Below are 19,556 nucleotides of genomic sequence, written 5' to 3'. Positions count from 1 at the left end.
GCCAGCAGGCCCCTGCAGTGAGAGCGGCGGCGCATCTGGAGGAGCTGTCCGGGCCGGGAGGTGGAGGACGGGGAGAGAAGAGGAAGGAGGCTCCGGGAGCAAGCGAGACAAAAAGGGTCAGGCCTGGGACTCGGGAGAAACCGGGTAACGAAACACACGAGCGATCCACGCGTTCAAATCCGTGTATCCGGTAACCGAGCAGGAAGGGTGACAAAAAAAAAAAAAAAAACGTGAAAGCACCGAGAGCGGAAGGCGCTCGATGGAAATGGGGGAAATAGCGTTTTGTGAGCGGGGGTTTGCGTTTCTGCAGATGTGCCGATTGGGACATCGCGACGCGCACTTGGGCTTGACCGATTTTACTGCCACAGAAGCGGGATCGCGGCTCCTCCAGACACCGGCCTCGTCAGTGGCCGTGGCCTGTAAAAGAGCCACAATCCCCCCGGGTCGTGTTGCAGACTTGTCCTGCTGCAAGAGACGCCTGAAACTTTGCCATTTTAACAGCATTGAATTAAAAATGCACGTGACGTGATTGTAGTTGTGTGTTCATGGAGATGCGGTGACTTTAAAATCCTGTCTGGCTTTATAATAAATGATTATTCCTCAAGATTACGCGTCCTGGCTGTTTCCCTGTAGTTACCATCATCTCTCTGGAGCGAGGTTTCATTCCTGGAGCCAATTAGAGACTCAGGATAAATAAATGTCATCAGTCTTTGCGTGTGCGTAACCCTTTCTAGGAAACATCCTGTATGTGAATAGGGCTAAGGTTTGGTTTTACGCACATTTCCACGAGTGCAACATTGCCACCGTGCGCGCATGGAGTAACTTCAACACTGACTCCTGAGGGGAAAATGACACATTATTCATCTTTTTAAAACCAGTATCATTCTCAATTTAATCTACAGCATCATTCAAGCTGTTGTGCACACAATAGCAGCACTTGAAGGTAGCACACTGCACATGCATGCATCCATTTGGGGTAGAAAAGTGGCCTAGGCCCTATAGGCGAGAGAAGCCATACGGTATCTCCCTGTATATAACAGCATGTGAGCTTCCTATATGATGTGCACTCACATAGAAAAAGCTGATGCTCTGCAAGTGCCTCTTAGTGACTGGAAATAAGATCTAACTGCACTAATTCAAGGGAAATACACACGACAACATGCACTTTGCAGACACGCTGCAAAACTGAAGTGTAATGCCACTGCTGATTGCCACTTTTCTTTCTCATCTTCCAGGAGAGCGGAGAGAGAAGAGGGATCATCTCTCGTTTTCTTTATTTTTCTTCCTTTGAGTTTTCTTTTCATCCCCTCATCCACACCCCACCTACTCCCCCACCGCCATCATCACCATCATCAACTCTGTCCCATAAGCCCATAAGACTCTCAGTGATGCCGTCCAACACTGTCACCAATGCCAACGCCGCTGCATTCAAAGGCTCAGACTTCACAGATTCACCTGGAAGCAGAATGGTAAGGAACATGCGTGAAATATAGAAGTTCGCCTCAGGAATGTCATTGAAGGAGTTTCTAAGGATCTTCTTAAAATTAATATGTAAAGCTGCTTTCAGACATGCACCGAGCTCTGGATTATCTCCTGACATTCTCCGGCTGGGCTTCATATGAGAACGCAAATGTCCCAGTCAGAGGTTGCGGACATTCTCTGGAGTTTCTCCCACCAGCCCCCTGTGTACAACCTCTGGATAATGTCCGAATGAGCCCACGTGAGCAGGATTCACCCAGAGCTGCTACAAGATAACACATATTTCAGATGGAAAAAGCATGTTGACACACGTAAAAGACACAGACGAGGTGTCAAGGGAGGTTTTATGGTGCCAGTGTCGATGTGCTGTAAACATATACATGCGATTTGATACGTTACGTCTGCACGCTGTGCGCCCCCTCACCTGAACGTACCAGATACTTCTTTGTTGTTTTGAATTCATCTGAGCGGAGAATCCCAAAACTACAGAAAGACTCCGTACCCAAATGTTCATGTCTGAAAACATCTTTAGTGAATTAGCCGAGGTTTCTCAGATTATTCATTCAGTCATGTTTTGGGTTTCGAATTAGCTCTTGATTATTTTGGATTTGACTGCAGAGAGCAATTTCATTTAAAGGCCCTTAACTCAACCAAAAGTGATTTAAAGGAAGATTATTCACTCCTGAGCTCTTTCAACACGGCTGCAGTATAATGTGCCTTTCAGAATTGTTCCAGAAATATCTCTAAAGAGAATCTGTTTCAAAGTGTGCATGGAGATATGTGTGTGTGAGGCTGGTTTTCAAGTATTTATAGTGTTATCATTGTCACAACACCTGGATAGAGGCTTAGAATAAGAGTAATGTGATTCGTGGAGTTATTTCAAGTGGAAGCCATTTAAAATCTTCCCTAACTTTATGAATGGAGTTAATCAGTCAGTCAAGCTAAAGCCTTATTGATCCCTCTAATCCACAGACTTACTGGGGTAGACTTAGGTGCATTGATGCTCTGATTTTCACATCGGAATCCGAGTGACAGGGGAGTGCCATGTCACCCTCCATGATGCAGACACACTCATTGTTACAGTCCACATGTAGCCGGAGCATCGCTGACGCTCCACGGCAGCAGCGGCAGCAGCATCACTGAGCACGCTGCTGCGAGGTGAAGCTGGATTATGTGACAATTTGCTGGTGTAATGGTGGTTGGTGACGTGGGCGTTGGCTGGTGTAGGTTGAACTGGAGCTGGAATGGCTCTACTGGGGAGGGGGGGGGGGCTGTCCTCTTCCTCTATGTTCCCATTACACAGTACTGCCCTTAGTCTTGTTGCCTGGCAACAGACATTGCCTTAAATAACCGGCTAAGCAGACGGAAATAGTGCCGAGATATTGACAGCGTAGAAGGGTTCACTCCGGGCTACAAGAAATCATATTTCAGGCTTTTCTGTTTTTTTTGTTTGTTTTTTTTTTATAGGGTGAAGCTGTGTGGGAAAATGGCGTGCTAATTTCATTCAGTGTGTCCACGCTTTCAGGCTGAGCGCCGTTGGTGAGGCTACTCCCACACATATAGCCAGGCACCGCTATATTGTATCATCTGTATAAGTGGTTCCTCCAAATGAGCCTGCGCACCAGGCTGCACTCACAACCGGGCTATTATCTATGCAAATCGTAAGGAAAAAAACCAGAGCACCAGACTCTCTATTCAATTACAGAGGCACCGTCTGAAAAACAAATGCTCTCTCAAAAGCTTCTACTTCTGAAATAACCTGTGAAAGCTCATTAGCAAACCTCTGCATTTATATACAGAGAGTTATTAATACATATTTAATTTTCCTGACATTTTTTTGAATCAGTTATAACCTCATTAATCACATCATTCCTTACTCCGATCAAATCCATCTCTTTATGCAAATCAGTTTGTCACCCAGGGACACTAATGGTTGATGGATTTATTCCGTTTGAGGAGCAAACACTCAGGGAGTAACATGGGCTGACCTTTCTAAACCATGCCTGTGTTTATAATCATCCTCCACCTTTTTTCATTTTTTACCAATTGGTGTCTGTTGGAATCTGTTCATCCTCCAAAGCCTTGAGTGTTCTTAGGTTTTTTTTTTGGTTTAACTGTGCAGTAGACAACATAGAGACAGAAAAATAAGAAGATGATGAGATTTTTAGAAATGTCTGTGGTTGGTGTTTCACATGATTCCGTGACCCGATCTGGAATTTCAACCGTATTTCCACTGCAAACATTTTAGTTGTGGTTACAGTTGTTGATATCTACAAACGGTGGTGGCAGTATTTAAACAGGTCCACAGGGGCTAATCTCACATTATACAATCACACATTTTGATATCGGTGAAACGTTACACCAGCCGGTCAATATTTGACCAAAGTGTACTTCACCACACAAACCATTTAGTAGCAGCTCTGGTCTTCACCAACAGACATATTTACATTAATTTAGTTTCCGAGTTTACTCTTCATTTTGAGAACAGCAACTCAGAAAATGTTCTCGCCACGAAGCCCATTCAGTAGCTACTCTGGAGCTTTTGATTATAACTCATGACCTTCATCAGCAGATGGAGTTTGCCAAACGGCTTAAATCTAATATAGGCTAGACAAGACCTTAAAGTGCACATTGTGAGGTTTTGTGATGTCATTGTATTCTTGAGTGCAGAACAAAGGAGCGGAGACGTGAGCAGGTTTAAAACTAAATATCTTAAACAGAATTGTTGAATCCACGCAGAGATTGTTCAGATGCAACCAGTTTTAATTCTTCAGTAGACTGAGTCCTGCAGCCTTTCTTTTCTTTCCCCAATTACTCCAACTCACGTTTGCAGTTTTGCAGAAAGAAAAAGGGGCCGAGGGACTGACATGTGTGTATTTGCATATCTTAAATACACCCCTCATCGCTCTATAACCTGCATAGTATCCTAATTATTTAGTCATGATGGGCTGGAGTCAATCCCTGGAGGCATTCACATTCACACCTACGGTCAATTTAGAGTTCGCCTCTACTTTTCTTCTGTCATTGAATTTAGATCCATGTGTAAAAACAAATAAATTTATTATGTTAGTCTTCTCTCATGTTGGCCCAAGTTTAAAATATCCAATTTATTATTGATGGAATCTTGCATTCACTACTGGAGGAATTTAATAAGGACCTCATCCTCCACCTCCAGCTGTCAGGGATGGCCTTGTGAACTTATTTGCATTCAGACTTGGTGCTGGTGGTCCTATTCAGTCAATATTGACACTCAAAGCATCTACATTAGGATCATCTTTTCTCCCATCAACCCCAGGGGTGCTTGGTGGCGGTGGACATGGGGCTTTGTTCGGGGGACAGACTGTTTTATTAATCAAAAAGAAATTGCAGCAAGGGAAGGTGGGGGCTGGCCAGCGTCTTTGTAACCGTGTCAAGAGGGGGATTGTCTGAGGAAGGTCAGCGCTGCGTCTGTGGAGCTTTCACTTTAGCCGAGTTCAAAGGGGCGTGTCATTCAGTTTCTATCTGTTTCATTGTCCACTCATCCAAACGGACTGAAGGACCCGCTGCACTTCCCCTTAAAAGTGTTTTACAGAGGTGGTTTTCTGTGTGTCCTGTGGGTCTAGTATCACTTTTGCTGTGTTTTTGACTGAGGTGAATGTACAAATGCATAATGTGAACAGATATCCAGGCCTTGTGAGCAAACTTGACATCCCCATAAATAATATATGTGGAGGATACTGTGTCCAAATCACGGTGTGTTCTTTTTGTTCACAGGGGGAGAGCACAATTCTGGATATGGACCTGATGCCAGAGGAAAAGTCTGCTAACAGTAGTGCCTCTTGTAAAATTGGCAAACCGGGAAGAAAGCGCAAGCAGTTTCCAGTGAGTGTTGACTGTCCGACACATCTACATCCATCTGTTCATATATACTGATGGTTTAACAGGGATTTTCTGTCAGTTCTCCACATGCCTTGGTTGAATATGTTTTTAGTCAAGATTAGATAACAGCTGGAACTTGAGCTAGGTGAAGAATCTGTGCTGTTTCAGGCTGATTCCTCCGTCTTCTCAATAAAAGGCAACATGGCCAAAATATGAAATAGTTCATACAACGCATTTACACCTGAAGCTGTGGCAGCTGCTCTGAATCTCCCTAGTCATGGGGTAAAAATTGAACAAATGACAGAGTGAGACGCTCCGCAGTTTTTACAGACTTTATCCATCTGAACTCCTTGTAGAAAGTTCGTGTCCAGGAGAAATCGATGTGTGAACACAGCAGGGGATTCCCCACTGGATTCACAATGAGTTAGCGGGGGCACACAAACATTTAAAAAAAAAACAAAAAAAACAGAACATATAAATATCTCCTGGTGAAAAAGCGACTTCATACACATAGAAAACATCAGTGGAGTTAATGGGTCACTTCCTGCCTCTGTCTGCTGCTACCGGCCGGTCCGCCTCTCGTCTGAATAACGCGTACGATTTTCATGCTGTTATGAACGTGTCTGTGCACAGAACCTCCCTCTGTTTTGTGCATGTGTGAAAGATGAACTCTGGGTAAAGTCCATAGCCGATTCTCCAGATTTTACCCGGAGGTCACGCTCCTGCTCTTTATGACAGGAGGCTTTTTATTCCAGTATGGAGTGTGGCCTTCTGGAACAGCTATACACCTTTTATCATATGACCTAGTTTTTAATCAGCCTTAATAGTCAAATGTTTTGGTGAAACAGAAAAAATTTAACAAAATATTCAATAACTGCACAATATATCATCAGCCTTCAGAAACCTGTAAGACGACACATTTGCGTGTTTGTCCTGTCGCACACAGACATGAACACCATTTGTAAACTGCTTTTTTAGTTAAAAGCCCTGATTTGATAATGACTCTTGGGCCAGCATGCATCTGAGAGTGTTGTTTCCCCACGAGATGTTTTCATTTGCATTTATTTGCACATCAGCCTGGGCTTTAAGATCATGCTCATTAATTCTAACACGAAACAAAAATGATGTTTGAAAGATATTTACAGATCGAACTTTAGAACGGCTCCTGAAGGTCGGTTTGTGAGTGATGGTGACCAGAGTGATGGTAACGATATCAGATAAAGAAAAGATATTATCAGAAACATGCACAGACGTCAGATGCTCCACTCACATTGCTGCTTCACTCTTGTTTTTCTTCTTCTCAAAACGAGACTGTCACTCAAACACGTAGCTGCCAAATTAAAATGCGCTCAAACAGACAGGGAAGGTTCTCTGACGTGGACGTGTTTCTGTCCCGCGCTAATCATTAAATCTGTGGTAAGAACAGAAGGTAAAGCTGTAGATGGCTGATGCCGGTGGTATGTTGCCTGAGCCAAACCCCTTAGAAAAATACGTCGTCTCCCAGGGTTTTACATTTTAAATATTAACTTCTGTTGACCGCTCTTTGCTGTCATGGGTCAAGAGTGTAATATCCAGTGCTTTCAGTCAGTGTGTAGGAGGTTGAAAAATGTTCATCTGCTCCCACCTTGAGATCAGTGAAGCGTTATCTTATCTTAACAATAGATAAATAGCCCGTTTATAATATATCACAGTAACAAGTCAGTGGTCTCACAGGTTGCATAAAATCAATCACAACATTGATTTATTTCAAATCTAAAACTAAAGCAGCATTTCTTTTTTCATTCATCTTTATCTCTCTGTTTTTGGTTTCCACCAACTACTGAGAAACGTATCTTGCTCTTTAGCTGCTAAATTCTCCGTTTGGTGCAGATTTAAGTCATTTGAGGTGAAAACAGCTGCCTGTCACTACACTGATATGAGCAGTGAGATTAAACCGAGACAGTCAATTTATGCTGCACAAAACATAATTCACTGAAAGAATGAACTGAAAAATACTACGTTTAGCTGCGGACCTTCAAGTTGTCTGGTTTTGATCTATAGCTTTCTTTCACATTCCACATTTTCTTTTACTCATTGTTAAAATATTGATGAATGCAGCTTGAATAGTTTATTAAACGTGCTATAAACAGCTACATGTGGCAGCGGGGTGGTGTGTGAGTTGTAATGCCGCAGCAGTAGTTTGGATTAGGTAGTCAGTGTTTTGTTTTGACCTCTGTCTGCCTGTCTGAGCCGCCTGATTTACTGACTGTGACCTCTGACCTCTGGCTGGGGGCTGGTGTAGTTCACTGGGCCACTAATCTGTTGCATAATTCTATCGTAGTTGTGTTTGCGCTAGATCGACTTTGTGTTTGTGTCCATGTTTGTTAGCTTTAGTGTGTTCGTGTGTTTTTGTATGTATGTACTAGAAATCTTTGTAGGACCATTCAGCCTAGATCTTACAGTTTGAGGACATTTAGGCAGATCCTCACTTTATGGGCTGTTTGAGGGTCAGAATTAAGTTTTGCTAATGCATGTGTGTGTTTTGGCCTCAAACGAACTGATTCAGATTAATAATATTGTCTGAATTGTTTGTTTTTGAGATGAGAGCGCCACTGTTTGCCTGAGTGTAACATTTATAGTTAACGTGTTCTCAGTTACTACAATAATGAAAAGCATTTATAGTTTTGTGGCCTGTGAGGAATGTTCAAAAACCAACTTTTATGCTTGATAGATTTTTTTTATGATACAGTACGACTTTCACTGAAAATTGTTCTGTGCCGTTTGCATTTTATTCTTTACACAGAGGTTTTATGGGTCTCTGGGTCACATAAAAGCCAGTTTACGTCGTGTTTGCTTATTCAGCCTGTGAGAATCAGATTACATTTGACCTTTTTAGCTTGCAGCACAGGGTCTCGCGTTTGCTGGCAGACTGACGCCTCCTGAGGCGTTAGCGTCGTCTGCCTTCAATGCAAACTGCTGCACCTACATCTGCAGGAGATGAAAGCGTCAGCGCCGCTCTCATCAGTGTTGACAGTCTGATCTCACAAGACATGCTCCACTTTCTGCTCCCTCTGAACCAGTAATGGGATTGTCTGGCAAAGTGTGTTTTTAACTATTTTTAGGCTGCGGCAGAAACACGATCACGTTTCTTCAAACAATTTAGATTTGTAACAAATCATTTCTAGGCCCTGTTAGATTGTCGGTGCTTTTTTTAGGCGTAAGAGCTGAACGTCTGCCACTGTAACTTGAACTGCAGCTTCAGTTGGGTCAGCTCTCTTTGAATTTACTCCCATGCTTAGAATGAAATAGTTTAACTGGGCGTTTCAAACTGGACGGGGAGAGAAAAAAACCGTCTCCGTTGTCAAACAGCCAACATTCTTTACATATTTCCGTGCTGCTGTAATGATGAATGCATGACTCCAGATAGCTCAGTAGTGTACCTGATGAACTGTAATGTAATACCTTCCTCACTTCCCAACTTAATGGCTGTACAGCAGATTTACTGGCACAGCTTTGAAGTTTACAACTCTGGTTTAACAGAGCTAAATAGGAAACACCATAATTCACTGGCTAATAAGTGTAGAAGTTGAGCTACGTGTTTGATTCTGCTCAGATGCAGCTGAGGAAGCTTAGGGGATGAAATTGAGCTCATCTAATATGAAATGGATGAAAGCTTTAATTGACAATCTCATTCAAAATAAACCATTTAGCCAACAAAGTCGGAAGAGTGCTTATCATCACTGTGATAACGCCAGCTGTTTTACTGTCACTCGCTCAGATGACCTTATTTCAAGCACGCTGGATGATTTGCTGTGCATCCTGAAAGGACTTGTTTACTGCACAGACGGCTACAGTTTGTTCAGCGCTACATATGTCACAGCAGCTGACAGGCACGACACTGCTGTACGCCTTCGTCACATCAAACCGTAACATACCGCTGTGGCAACAGCCATCTATAAAGTTGATAGATTGCCAGGATGTTAACATTTCAACGTTCCCTTGCTCTGCCGGCAGGTTGAGAGCTGTGGCGCTCACAAAGACGGAGTGGGCAACAGCTACCCCGGGGTGGGAAGGCCGTCCATGGCACAGGTCCACAACGGAGACATGGGCGGGCACAGAGACAGGACGTCAGACGCCTGCTTCCCCAAACAGGAGAAGAGGGAAGTGGAGAACGGGATCCCCAGAGGCCCTTCCTCCTGCCGGGCAGAGGACAGCTCCCAGGGTCAGAGCCCGAGCCCTTCCCAGGAGAACGGATTCCTGGCCAGTCGCGAAGAGCACGACTCAGAAAGAGACAACGACAGCCTGATGACGCCGCACAAGAAAAGAGGGAGGCGGAAACTGGAACGCCCAACAAAATGTGAGTTTTTCAGCTTTCACTATCTTTTAGATCTCCTCTCTCTGTCTCTCTCTCCCTCTGCGGATCCATTGGGAAAAGTCACGTGCGTGGGACTTGTACAAGATGTTGAGTAATGAACTGTAAGAGGATGACGGATTGAATGGGTCTAAGCAGCTCTACACTCAGAATATGACACTGACACTGCCGGGATTAGTAACACTGTTGCATTCAAGTTGCTGCACAGTGCTGGGAAGAAAAGGCACCAGTAAATATTAGGTCTGCAGAGGAAATTAGATGTATAATAATTTTTATATTTATATTCTATACTAAATGTTTAATTGATGAATTTCACTTCTGAATGTCTCAATATATTCAACCAAACACTTTCACTCTGGGCCACAAGTTTACATTTGAATGTGTGTGAACAAGACAGAAGTTAAGATGGAGAAACAGTCGTCTCCTGTGTGAGAGAGAGAGAGAGAGGGAGAGACCAAATCTTAGACAGATGACATCGTGAAGTAGTTATTTCCGCGTGAAACAACTTGTTGATTTAATTGATTAGTCAATTAATCTGCAACTCCTTTCATTATTAATCATTTAAATCATTCTGAAAGATAATGTGTCAGACATTCTCTGGCTTCAGCTCCTTAAATTTGATTATTTGCTGTTTTTCTTTGCCTCAGGTTGTAATAAACTGAGTTTTAATGGGTTTTCATGGGATCAGTCAGAAAAAACAAGACAAAATGATAAATTGGGACAAAGTAATGAATTAACTATGAAAACAATCATCAGTTGACCTAATTACGTTAGCTTTTCTTAAGAGAAAAGTTTAGGTAACTTGTTCTGGTGCAACATTTTTTCCGCTTAAATAATTATAATAACTTAAAAATGACAGGAAATGACACTTAACTGAGATTACACCATTGCATAAAATTTAACGACCAGATTAAATGCAAACTGTTGTTTTTCATTATAATAAACTATTTTTAATTGAATTGCAGTCACACTGAACTGAATGTGCAGCAGCTACAGAGCAGATGTGGATAAAATTAGCATATAAAGGTGAAATAAATCAGCAGCGCCGACAGGTAGTTTTTAGTCCAAGATGGAGATTAACCATATCACTTAACCACATCCCCCCCCCACACACACACACACTGCTTTTCAGCCCTATCCCTCTCTCTCTCAGCCACGTGTCGCTCTCGCTCCTCTCTCCGCCGCAGAGACACTGGCTATGACCTTGATGAGGAGTGCAGTAAATAAAGCCAGGGGAGGAGCCACGCGTCTCCTGGCAACGAGCCTCTGTTGGGAGCTGGCAGGTCTCTGTTGTGGCCGCCTCCCCGTCGGGGGCCCTGCCAGGTGGATGGCATCGTGCCCAGAGCTCTTTACAAACTGAGCCTGCTCTCTGTATTCACCTGGTCTGTGCGTCTCTGAGCTGTTGCTTCACTTCCAAATAGAAACCAGGGATAACCCTGTTTGTAACGCTGGATCCAATCAGTGCTGCTCAGCTTTAGTATGATACAGAGAGAATCAATATTTTCTATTCTTTTCTATTCTGTGTGGGCATTGTTTTTTAAATAGGCTGAACTGTCGTAACACTCACATTTTACACAGTGTTTAGTTTTTAATGAGGATGTGGAATTAAAGCTTGATGAGGCAGAAGATTGAGACTGGATAATCAAATTACAAAAGCTGTGAATAAGTAATAATGAGTTTTACTCAACCAGAGAAAACACGCATTAGGTCTTTGGGTTTTTTCAAGTCTGAGAAAATCACCCTGGCGATGTTGCATCAGTGAAAAGTTCCCACAATCCTTCTCTGAATTAGTAAGTTCTTCAGAGATGCAACAAACCCCACACACTGTTGTACCTGCAGGATGTCAGAGATTTCACTGTAAGATAAATCTGAAGGGGACTAAGGAGAAATGAGCACCATGATTGAACAAGTTTGACGCCTTCTGCACACTAATGAAGATATTTTGCAAAACAAACTGTTTTCCTCTGCGTTTCTTCCTCTCGTCCACACATCGACAACTGCGATTTTTTACATACGCTTTCCAAAGTGCCTCTAGTTTCTGTGTAGCCAAAGAGTAGTGTTTGGGAAATGATGACGTCACAGTTTACTGTGTGCATGCCCACTGTTGCTTTGGGCTGCGATTTAATTTTTCTCTTCGTTTGTTTTGTACTGCTAGGTCTAACTACAAGTTTGCAGCAGAATTCAGCATCACTGCACCACATTACTAGCATTCACAGACGTTTGCCTCCAGAATATTACTTAACCACAGTGTTCTTCTCTGGGATTTGATGGATCGTTGATGTAGACCTTATCACCACCTACTGGCCTGGCATGCTTGTTTGAGTGTTTTTGTTTCCTCATCTATGCAAAGATATTTTGTAAAACAGAGATTTATTGAAAAAAAAAAAATAAACAGAGGGGAAATATCAGTTCAAAAAAATATCTGCAGTTGAGTAGACAAGGCGTGAATAGAGGGAGTGTTGGTATAAGTTTACCTCAGATAGGAGAGGCCTCGGTTTGGGTAGAGTGCTGGATCGATAGACAGCTGAACAGGGTTTGTGTTATCCATCTGCAGGACACGGGGAGAGGAACTGAGCTCCAGCAATACGAGCACTGGACTCCGCTCAAACTGGCATGGTATACTCTCTGTGGGCAGCGTTAGCCAGTTCCCCTTTACAAACCCAATGACCTTGGCAGTCTGCGCCGCCTCACCGATTTGTTATATAGTCACTTATTCCCGATGAGGACGACGAGACCAGGAGGGAGTGATGGAAAAAAAATGAGAGCAACGAGGGGAGGGAGGAACAGGGGGCTCAGCTACACATGGAACCAACTTGAAGAGGCTGCTTAGAGAGCAGACTATTGTTAGGACAGGTCTGTAGGGTACTTCACCGACAAGCTAGTGTTAGCTGTGCAGAAAACCCGCCATCAAAAGTTGTCTTTAGCCTCTAGGGCTCAAGTGTTATGATAGTGTTGGGGCTTGGATGAAGTAGATAGTAATGTTGACTCAGGCTGTGCCACCTTGCTCATAAAGGACACAGCTGCTAGAGTGATGTGTATGAACTCCGTCGGTGTCCTATCATCCTCGTGATTTGCATAAACACTCGCTTACACTCAAATGAATCATTTGAGGTGTTGATGTGAGCTTCACTGATTAGGCAGATTTTGTTTGGCCTCCTTATCTCTTTCTCTGCTGCTGCGGGTGGAACTCATGTTTTGGTTGGGTGGTATTCCGTGCTCCCTGGCTCACCCCTCACTGCTCTGCTGAACTCAGGCAAACAAAGCTGTTTAAGAATGAATAACATGTCCTTGTTGTCATAGACCTCCAGATCTTAAATCACGGCCGAGTTAATGGGAAATCCCAACTGCAGCTTTTATTGTGTTAAAGACACTTTTATTAGACTGTGGTTTTAGTGCATGTTTCACCAAATGTTTTCTGTGCTATTTTGACAATCTTTGCCCTGTTGCTGCTGCACCTCTCTGTTTCGCAACTACGCACATTTTCTTTTCCATGCAAAACCTTTATGGCTAAAAGAAAGTGCGGGAAGAATTAATCATTGGTGGATGAAGCATGCAGATTAATTTAGATCCCAAATCATATAGACTTTTGGTTGCCGATGCCAATACTGGTATTAGTGAGTAGAAAATAAATTCTGATACAGATATATCGTCAGATATATGTGTTGAAAAGAAATTGTCAGTGTTTGCTAAGGTGCCATTTTCAGACTCTCATGACCAAGAAATGTAATTGAAGCTTGATATGTTCCAGTTTAACCATAAACTTTCTTATAAGTAACTGTTAATAAAAAAGAAACACAAATGCAATCAAATAAATAAAACTTCAATCAAAAAAGTAAACATATGTATGTATATGAACATAACATACATCTTTTCATTTATTCTGTAAAATATGAGTTTTCATATTGGCGCATATCAGAAAACGCAGATACTGATCTATGAAAGGCTCCTAAGCTGATTTTGTTTATCAGCCAACCAATAAATACACCCTGCTTGTCTTTCATTACATTTTTTTCTCCTTTTCCTAACCCCGTAAAAGTCTCTCTTTGTAAATTAAGCATTAATCATATCTGTCACATAGATGTAGTGTAGCAAACATTGTCATGGCAGTGTCAGTTCTGGAACGTTTAGTATCATCACATGATCTTTATCAGCAGATGGTATTTTCGTAGCTGCCATGCTTGTTTTAATGTCCATCTTGTAAAGTGCTTCAAACGTCTTCAAGTGCTTTTAAAAAAAAAAGTTAAAATTTTCTGGGTAAACGCCATCTGCTGATGAAGATCATGCAAAACCATCAAAGCAGCCACTAAACAGACTTTGAGGTGGGTTCCTTTTCTCATCTGCTGCTTCCAAGGTCAAGATGAAACCTTTTAAACTTTAAAACTCTACTTAGTGAGGGTACTCGAGCGGATTAACTTTTCAGCTTCTGCTGTTCCAAATAACATAGACGGTTTCCACACTGTCCACTCCTACAGCTGCAAGATGTCCTGATACAGTTGAGGTGTTGGAAATTGGCAAGGAGGTTATACACTGCCCCCGAGTCACAGAAGTGAAGCCGTGTGTACTTACGGTTCAGTGTCAGTGGCGTGGGAGGGCTCTTGCTAATAGCAACCGGCTGTCTGTCTCCTGAAGTGGGAGGGAAATAAGGTCAGGAGTATGACATTTGCCAAAATAAACGTGGCCCCTCTCCACACTCAACGTAACCTGGGCAGCCACAACCCACCCGTCTGGCACCTGAGCGTACATGGTCCTGTGATGGCAGGATGACTGAGTTCTCAGGAGCCAGCGTCTCTCAGCGGATTTATTCATTTGACTTTGATTTGATTGAACATTGAGTTAATGGGACAGTATGGAGGCTAAACTTAACCATCTAGGTTATTAAAAAAATGTGATGAATGAGAGGACACTTAGAATTTAACACATACAGGGAAAAAGCAATGTGGCCAATTTCCAGTCTACTGTGAGTGATTCAGGCCATCCATTGTGTCGCTGTCTTCTCTCTAGATGTGGAGCACTCGGAGGAGGACGGGGCCGATGCAGTCAAGACCGAGGTAAGATTTCTGTGTGCTTGTGTCTCTGTTCTCTGGCTGATATAACTCTCGAGGTGTCTTTCACACCTCCCAGGGCTGTAGCTTCCTTTTTGGGGGGTGACCTATCTTTCCTGTCACAACAGTGATTCCCCTGCTCACCAGCATGATGGATGATCGTGATGCAGATTGAACAGAAGCAAAACAGCTTTTCCTGCCTTGGAAAATGACAGATAATGAATAGAACATACAATCATACTGATGTGGTCAGAGTCGTGGTAGCAATGTCTTCTTTAGTCTTTCTCATTCTTAAATGTAGGACTTTTTGTTTTGTACGACCGTATCTGTTAGAAATTGTTCATTGTTTTAGGAAATGTTTCTTTGCTGAGAGTTACTGTAGATGTTAGACTTTACAGGGACATTTTAAGGGTTAGGGAACACCCAGCTGGCTTAGCCTAGCATAAAGTGAAAGAGATCGATTGGCAGAAATTTAATATATCACTATGTAATCATCTAAATTGTACAAAGTGTTTTCTTTAACCTAGAATGGGCCCTTCATATTTAAATACTTTATATTTACATCTTGAGCGGGTCCTCTCTACTTAGGCAGCCATGTTTTTTTACAGTTGCCTGACTGGATAAACTTAACACATGACAACTGAAGGCTACCACAGGTTCTTTTAAAGTTTGGAAGGGGAGGGTGAGTTGAGATGAGGGGTGTTCAGCTGTAATATGCAACTTCACCACTAGATGTCACTAAATTCCTCACACTGAACCTTAAAACAAACAAAAAGTTATAAATAAGATATAAGGCTAGCTGTTTCCCACTGTTTCAGTCTTTATGCTAAGCTAACGTAATCAGCTGCTGGCTCTGGTTTCATATTAAATAGAGTGTTATTGATCGTTCATCTAATTCTTGGCGAGAAACTGAAAAAATGAAATGTTTGTCCAGGTATGAAACTAATTGTTTCGGTATAATATGCAGGATTTTTTTCTCTAAAAATCAGTGAATGATATCAATCGTCACTTATGAGCCACTACAAGTGTGGGGTATTTATCTGCAGAGACCCTGCCCTCTGTCTGTATTCTCTTAGTTCTTATCTTGCTGTTTCTGGGCTACAACCTTTGGGCAGTGGGTGTGCAGCCCCCAGCCAATAACAGCGTGCAGGGTGCGAGGGCGAGAAAACATAGCGACTAGGTCACATCTCCGTCTCTCCCCTGTGCTCTCTGTCTGTGTCATGTATGTATGTGGTATGTCTGTTTGAGCAATGGCGGAGCTGAGCTACACACACACAGAACAGAGGCCACAGTGGACAGAGCCGTGTGTGTTGGCTGCAATCACGCATAATCTGGCAACGCGGCACCTTTACGCAATGTTGTGCTTCCAATGTTTTTGTGTTTCTAAGCAGCAACAACAAATCCTGCATAGTATACAGTACCTTTAACATTATTTCTGTGTATCAATAAACCACTGTCCTACAAATGTGTGGTGAAAACTTACAGTAAATTGTATCTGCACCATTGCTCGACTAGAGGCTTGGTACAGTTGCCGATCTCTGAGGTCCAGAAAGTCTGATAAGTTCTCTTGCTTTGGACTCGAGAAAGAAATGGTACCTGGTGGTGTATAGAATTGAAATATCAAATACACTTGGGAGCTCCTCGTATCGGTTGGTGCTGGCGACCTTGAGACTGTTGCCAGGGAGTTGAGATTAGACACTGTGGCATCGCTTCTTGCTGCCTGACCAATCACAATTGTTATGCTGATTGCATATAACATGTGAGTCATTACCTTTTTAGAAATTAGACAAACCCATTGTCCCAACTTACTCACTTGTTTACTAGTGACAGATCGGAGGCACAGATTTACCACAGATCTGGATGCTTCCTAATGAGTGACAGGCTTAAAGGAAGGATCAAAAACAAGTAGCTAACTTTTTTTTTTTTTTTTTTTTTTTTTTTTAACACCATAAACAGGGAGGTCGAGGCAGGCTGCGAGGGGGAGTTGGTTGGGAGATCAGCCTTCGTCAGAGGCCCATGCCCAGAATAACCTTCCAGGCTGGTGACCCTTATTACATTAGCAAGCGGACCAGAGAGGAGTGGCTGGCCAAGTGGAAGATGGAGGTGAGTACCCCAGCTTTGTCCGGGCCACCACAGACAGCAGGGTGAGTGACAGGTGTGGACTCAAGCTGCCAGGGTCAAAGACAGGGCTCATGGTTTGTTCATGGCCAAGTGTATTTGATGGGTCATTTGATATCTCATGGAGGTACCATTTATTTCAGTGGATTTATCTCAGTGGACCATTGGCTCTGTCGGCTGCTGCGTTTCCTGGCTTTGTTCTTGTATATTGTATTAGCGGAGCAGAAATCACATGCAGCTGCGGTGAACACATCTGTTTGATACCTTGACATGATTCATGCTTCCTGGATGAAATTGTTGCAGTAAGTTTGGGTTTGCATGATTGTGAGTGCTTTTGATGTCCTCAAGCTGAGATGAAATGCTTTTTAGTTTAAAGGGTCAGTTCAACCAAATGGTTGGAAAACAAACATTAGAGGGAGATAAAGAGGGGCAGGACATGCAACATATCTCCAGCGAGACTTCAACTCGGGATAAAGTGCTTATATAGCATATAGCTTAACTATTAAGTCCCCAGGAAGAGCCCCTTAAAGGTCCAATGTGTAAGATTTAGCTGAAAGGGAACTATTGGCAGATATTTAATGTAGAATAATCCTCATGATGTTTTCACTAGTTCATTTCATCTAAATTGTATGAATTGTAGTTTTCTTTACCCCAGAAAAGGCCCTTTATTTTCAAATACTTTTATTTTTAAATCAAGGGGACCCTCTCTACGGAGGCTGCCATGTTTTTTACATTAGTCCAGTCTGGACAAACTAAACACCTTCTGAGTTTAATGACAATTAAAGGCTACCACAGTATCTTTTTCATGTTTGGAAGGTGAGGTGAGGGGTGTTCAACATGTAACTTCAACACTAGATATCACAAAATTCTACACACTGTACCTTTAATTTCCCTTACAGCCGTCAGCTTTTTTTCCAGATGGCTCAAGATTTTTTGTTAGGAGCCTCTAATATTGACCCCAGTGTGTCAACATTGGTCACAGTGTCAGGGTTTTGCCATTGGGACCATTTCTTTCATGTCCCACAGTAAATTTCTGGGAAGAGTAGTTGACAAAATCTCACAAGTTCCATTGATTGAATCCAGCTGATTGCCAAGTTGTTATGGATAATTTCTAAGCTCTTAAATCTATGGTCGGTAATCCTGGAAAAACTAGCAAGAGCAGGTTACACTTTGATACACAACCGATACATCCCACCCCCTCTTGCCAGCCCTCTTAGTCAAAGCTAACACACATGAACGTGCACTTCCTGTGAACTGCTAGGAGATGATTTTTGACTCACTCTCCAGCTTCTGACTGTCGTCTCTGCTTCAGCGGTGTATCCACAGCTGAAGGGTCTGGTCATGCCCAGTGAGAGCTCAGGCTGGCAGGCCAGCCAGTTAGTGACAGACCGCTACACCAAAAATCATTTCAATCAGGCCAAATGAACGGTTGTGTTAACTGCAGTCCTGTGTCTTTCTTTATCTTCTCTCAGAGGACTTTATTTATTCGTGGCTGTCTGGAAAGGAAACAGATTTCAACAAATAAGATAAATAGTGTTTCAGAAACAAATTACCAACCCTACCTTTAATTTATAAGATACCATAGTTGTTGAAGGTATTTTATTGTGCCCAAGGGGAAATTTGTTTTTGTTTTCACAGCCAGTTCAGCACAGATCAACACAAACAGAACATATTCTCGACCTTGAAAAACTTTTTAATTGTATCACACAATCTTTTGATGGAGTGAAAGCTCAATGGTAGAAACTTTTAATTTCAAATGTTAAGCCACTTCATTCTCTGGATGCTGTGGCGACACTGATTTGTTGATAAGTTTATTTTACCTTGGTATTTTTACTCCAGAACATCCAGAACAATCTCATGCTCCTCTTTATTTATCCAAGCTCTGATTTTTTTGGTGGCACATTTATTCATCTTGAACTCAGTCTACATAAATACAAAGCTCCTTCGTTCATCACTTAATCATGTTTAGATACAACCGCTGATGGTAATGTGATGTAGTGCAACCTCATCTCTTGCATAATGAGGAGTCTCTGTAGTATCAACATGGGGTCTTCCATTTCTGCTGCCTCCCCGGCCCCCTCTGCTCTCCTCTGGGGAGCGGCAATAAAAATGTCTCCAGAGAGGAAATATTGCCAAATTAGCAGGACATGCTGGAGGAGTCCCACGAGTGAAATGTCGTAAAATATGAAGCTAGTACTCAGTTTTCATTTTCCAAACAGAGGTGAGGATTTTCATGAATAAGTGACTCCACGAGGAGTTTTGAGTGGATTTGCAAGATGCAAATTCTGACGGTGCATGTTTTTTCCACTTCCTCTCATCTGGCGTTTTGCAAGCTGTGATCGCATTATCTCAGAGACTTTGTTTTTGGCTTCTCTCCTGAGGAGTAATGTGATGCATCGCCTTATTTGGCTTTTGGTTCGACTCTTGCCACAGAGCATGTTGCTGCCGCATGCTCCTGCAGGACATGGTGGCTGAAAGGGTTACTGCCATCTTGCTGCTTTCTTTTTTTTTCTTTTTTTTTTTCTTCTTCATGTGCCTTGTGTTACAGTGGACTTCTCCGTCTCTCTCTCTCTTCGTTTCCCTCCCCTATTCTTCCCCTGACCCCTCCCCCAGCTATGGAAATGAACTCTGTGCTATGGATATGAGGGTGAAAATGAGGTTTGCAGCAAATTTCCAGCCCTGCTTGCAAGACAGCCTCTTGGCTCGCT

The 19,556-nt window shown here is 42.7% G+C and overlaps 1 protein-coding gene across 4 annotated transcripts in view; it reads left to right on the top strand.

Annotated features, from left to right (window-relative positions):
* LOC109636466 (DNA (cytosine-5)-methyltransferase 3A-like) overlaps positions 1 to 19,556 on the top strand; it is a 37,322-nt gene continuing 17,766 nt past the window's right edge. For 2 of the 4 annotated variants that reach the window (XM_069535675.1, XM_069535674.1), the window contains exons 1-6: positions 1 to 144; positions 1,236 to 1,469; positions 5,233 to 5,340; positions 9,331 to 9,673; positions 14,690 to 14,736; positions 16,687 to 16,833. In XM_069535675.1, the coding sequence (XP_069391776.1) occupies positions 1,389 to 1,469; positions 5,233 to 5,340; positions 9,331 to 9,673; positions 14,690 to 14,736; positions 16,687 to 16,833 (726 nt within the window). In that variant the 5' untranslated portion in view covers positions 1 to 144; positions 1,236 to 1,388. The remainder of the gene's footprint in view (positions 145 to 1,235; positions 1,470 to 5,232; positions 5,341 to 9,330; positions 9,674 to 14,689; positions 14,737 to 16,686; positions 16,834 to 19,556) is intronic. The other 2 variants (XM_069535677.1, XM_069535676.1) reach the window with 1 other exon arrangement.

Source organism: Paralichthys olivaceus, chromosome 12 (assembly GCF_024713975.1).
Source record: "Paralichthys olivaceus isolate ysfri-2021 chromosome 12, ASM2471397v2, whole genome shotgun sequence".
NCBI lineage: Eukaryota > Metazoa > Chordata > Actinopteri > Pleuronectiformes > Paralichthyidae > Paralichthys > Paralichthys olivaceus.
This window is presented reverse-complemented; position numbering and strand designations above follow the sequence as displayed.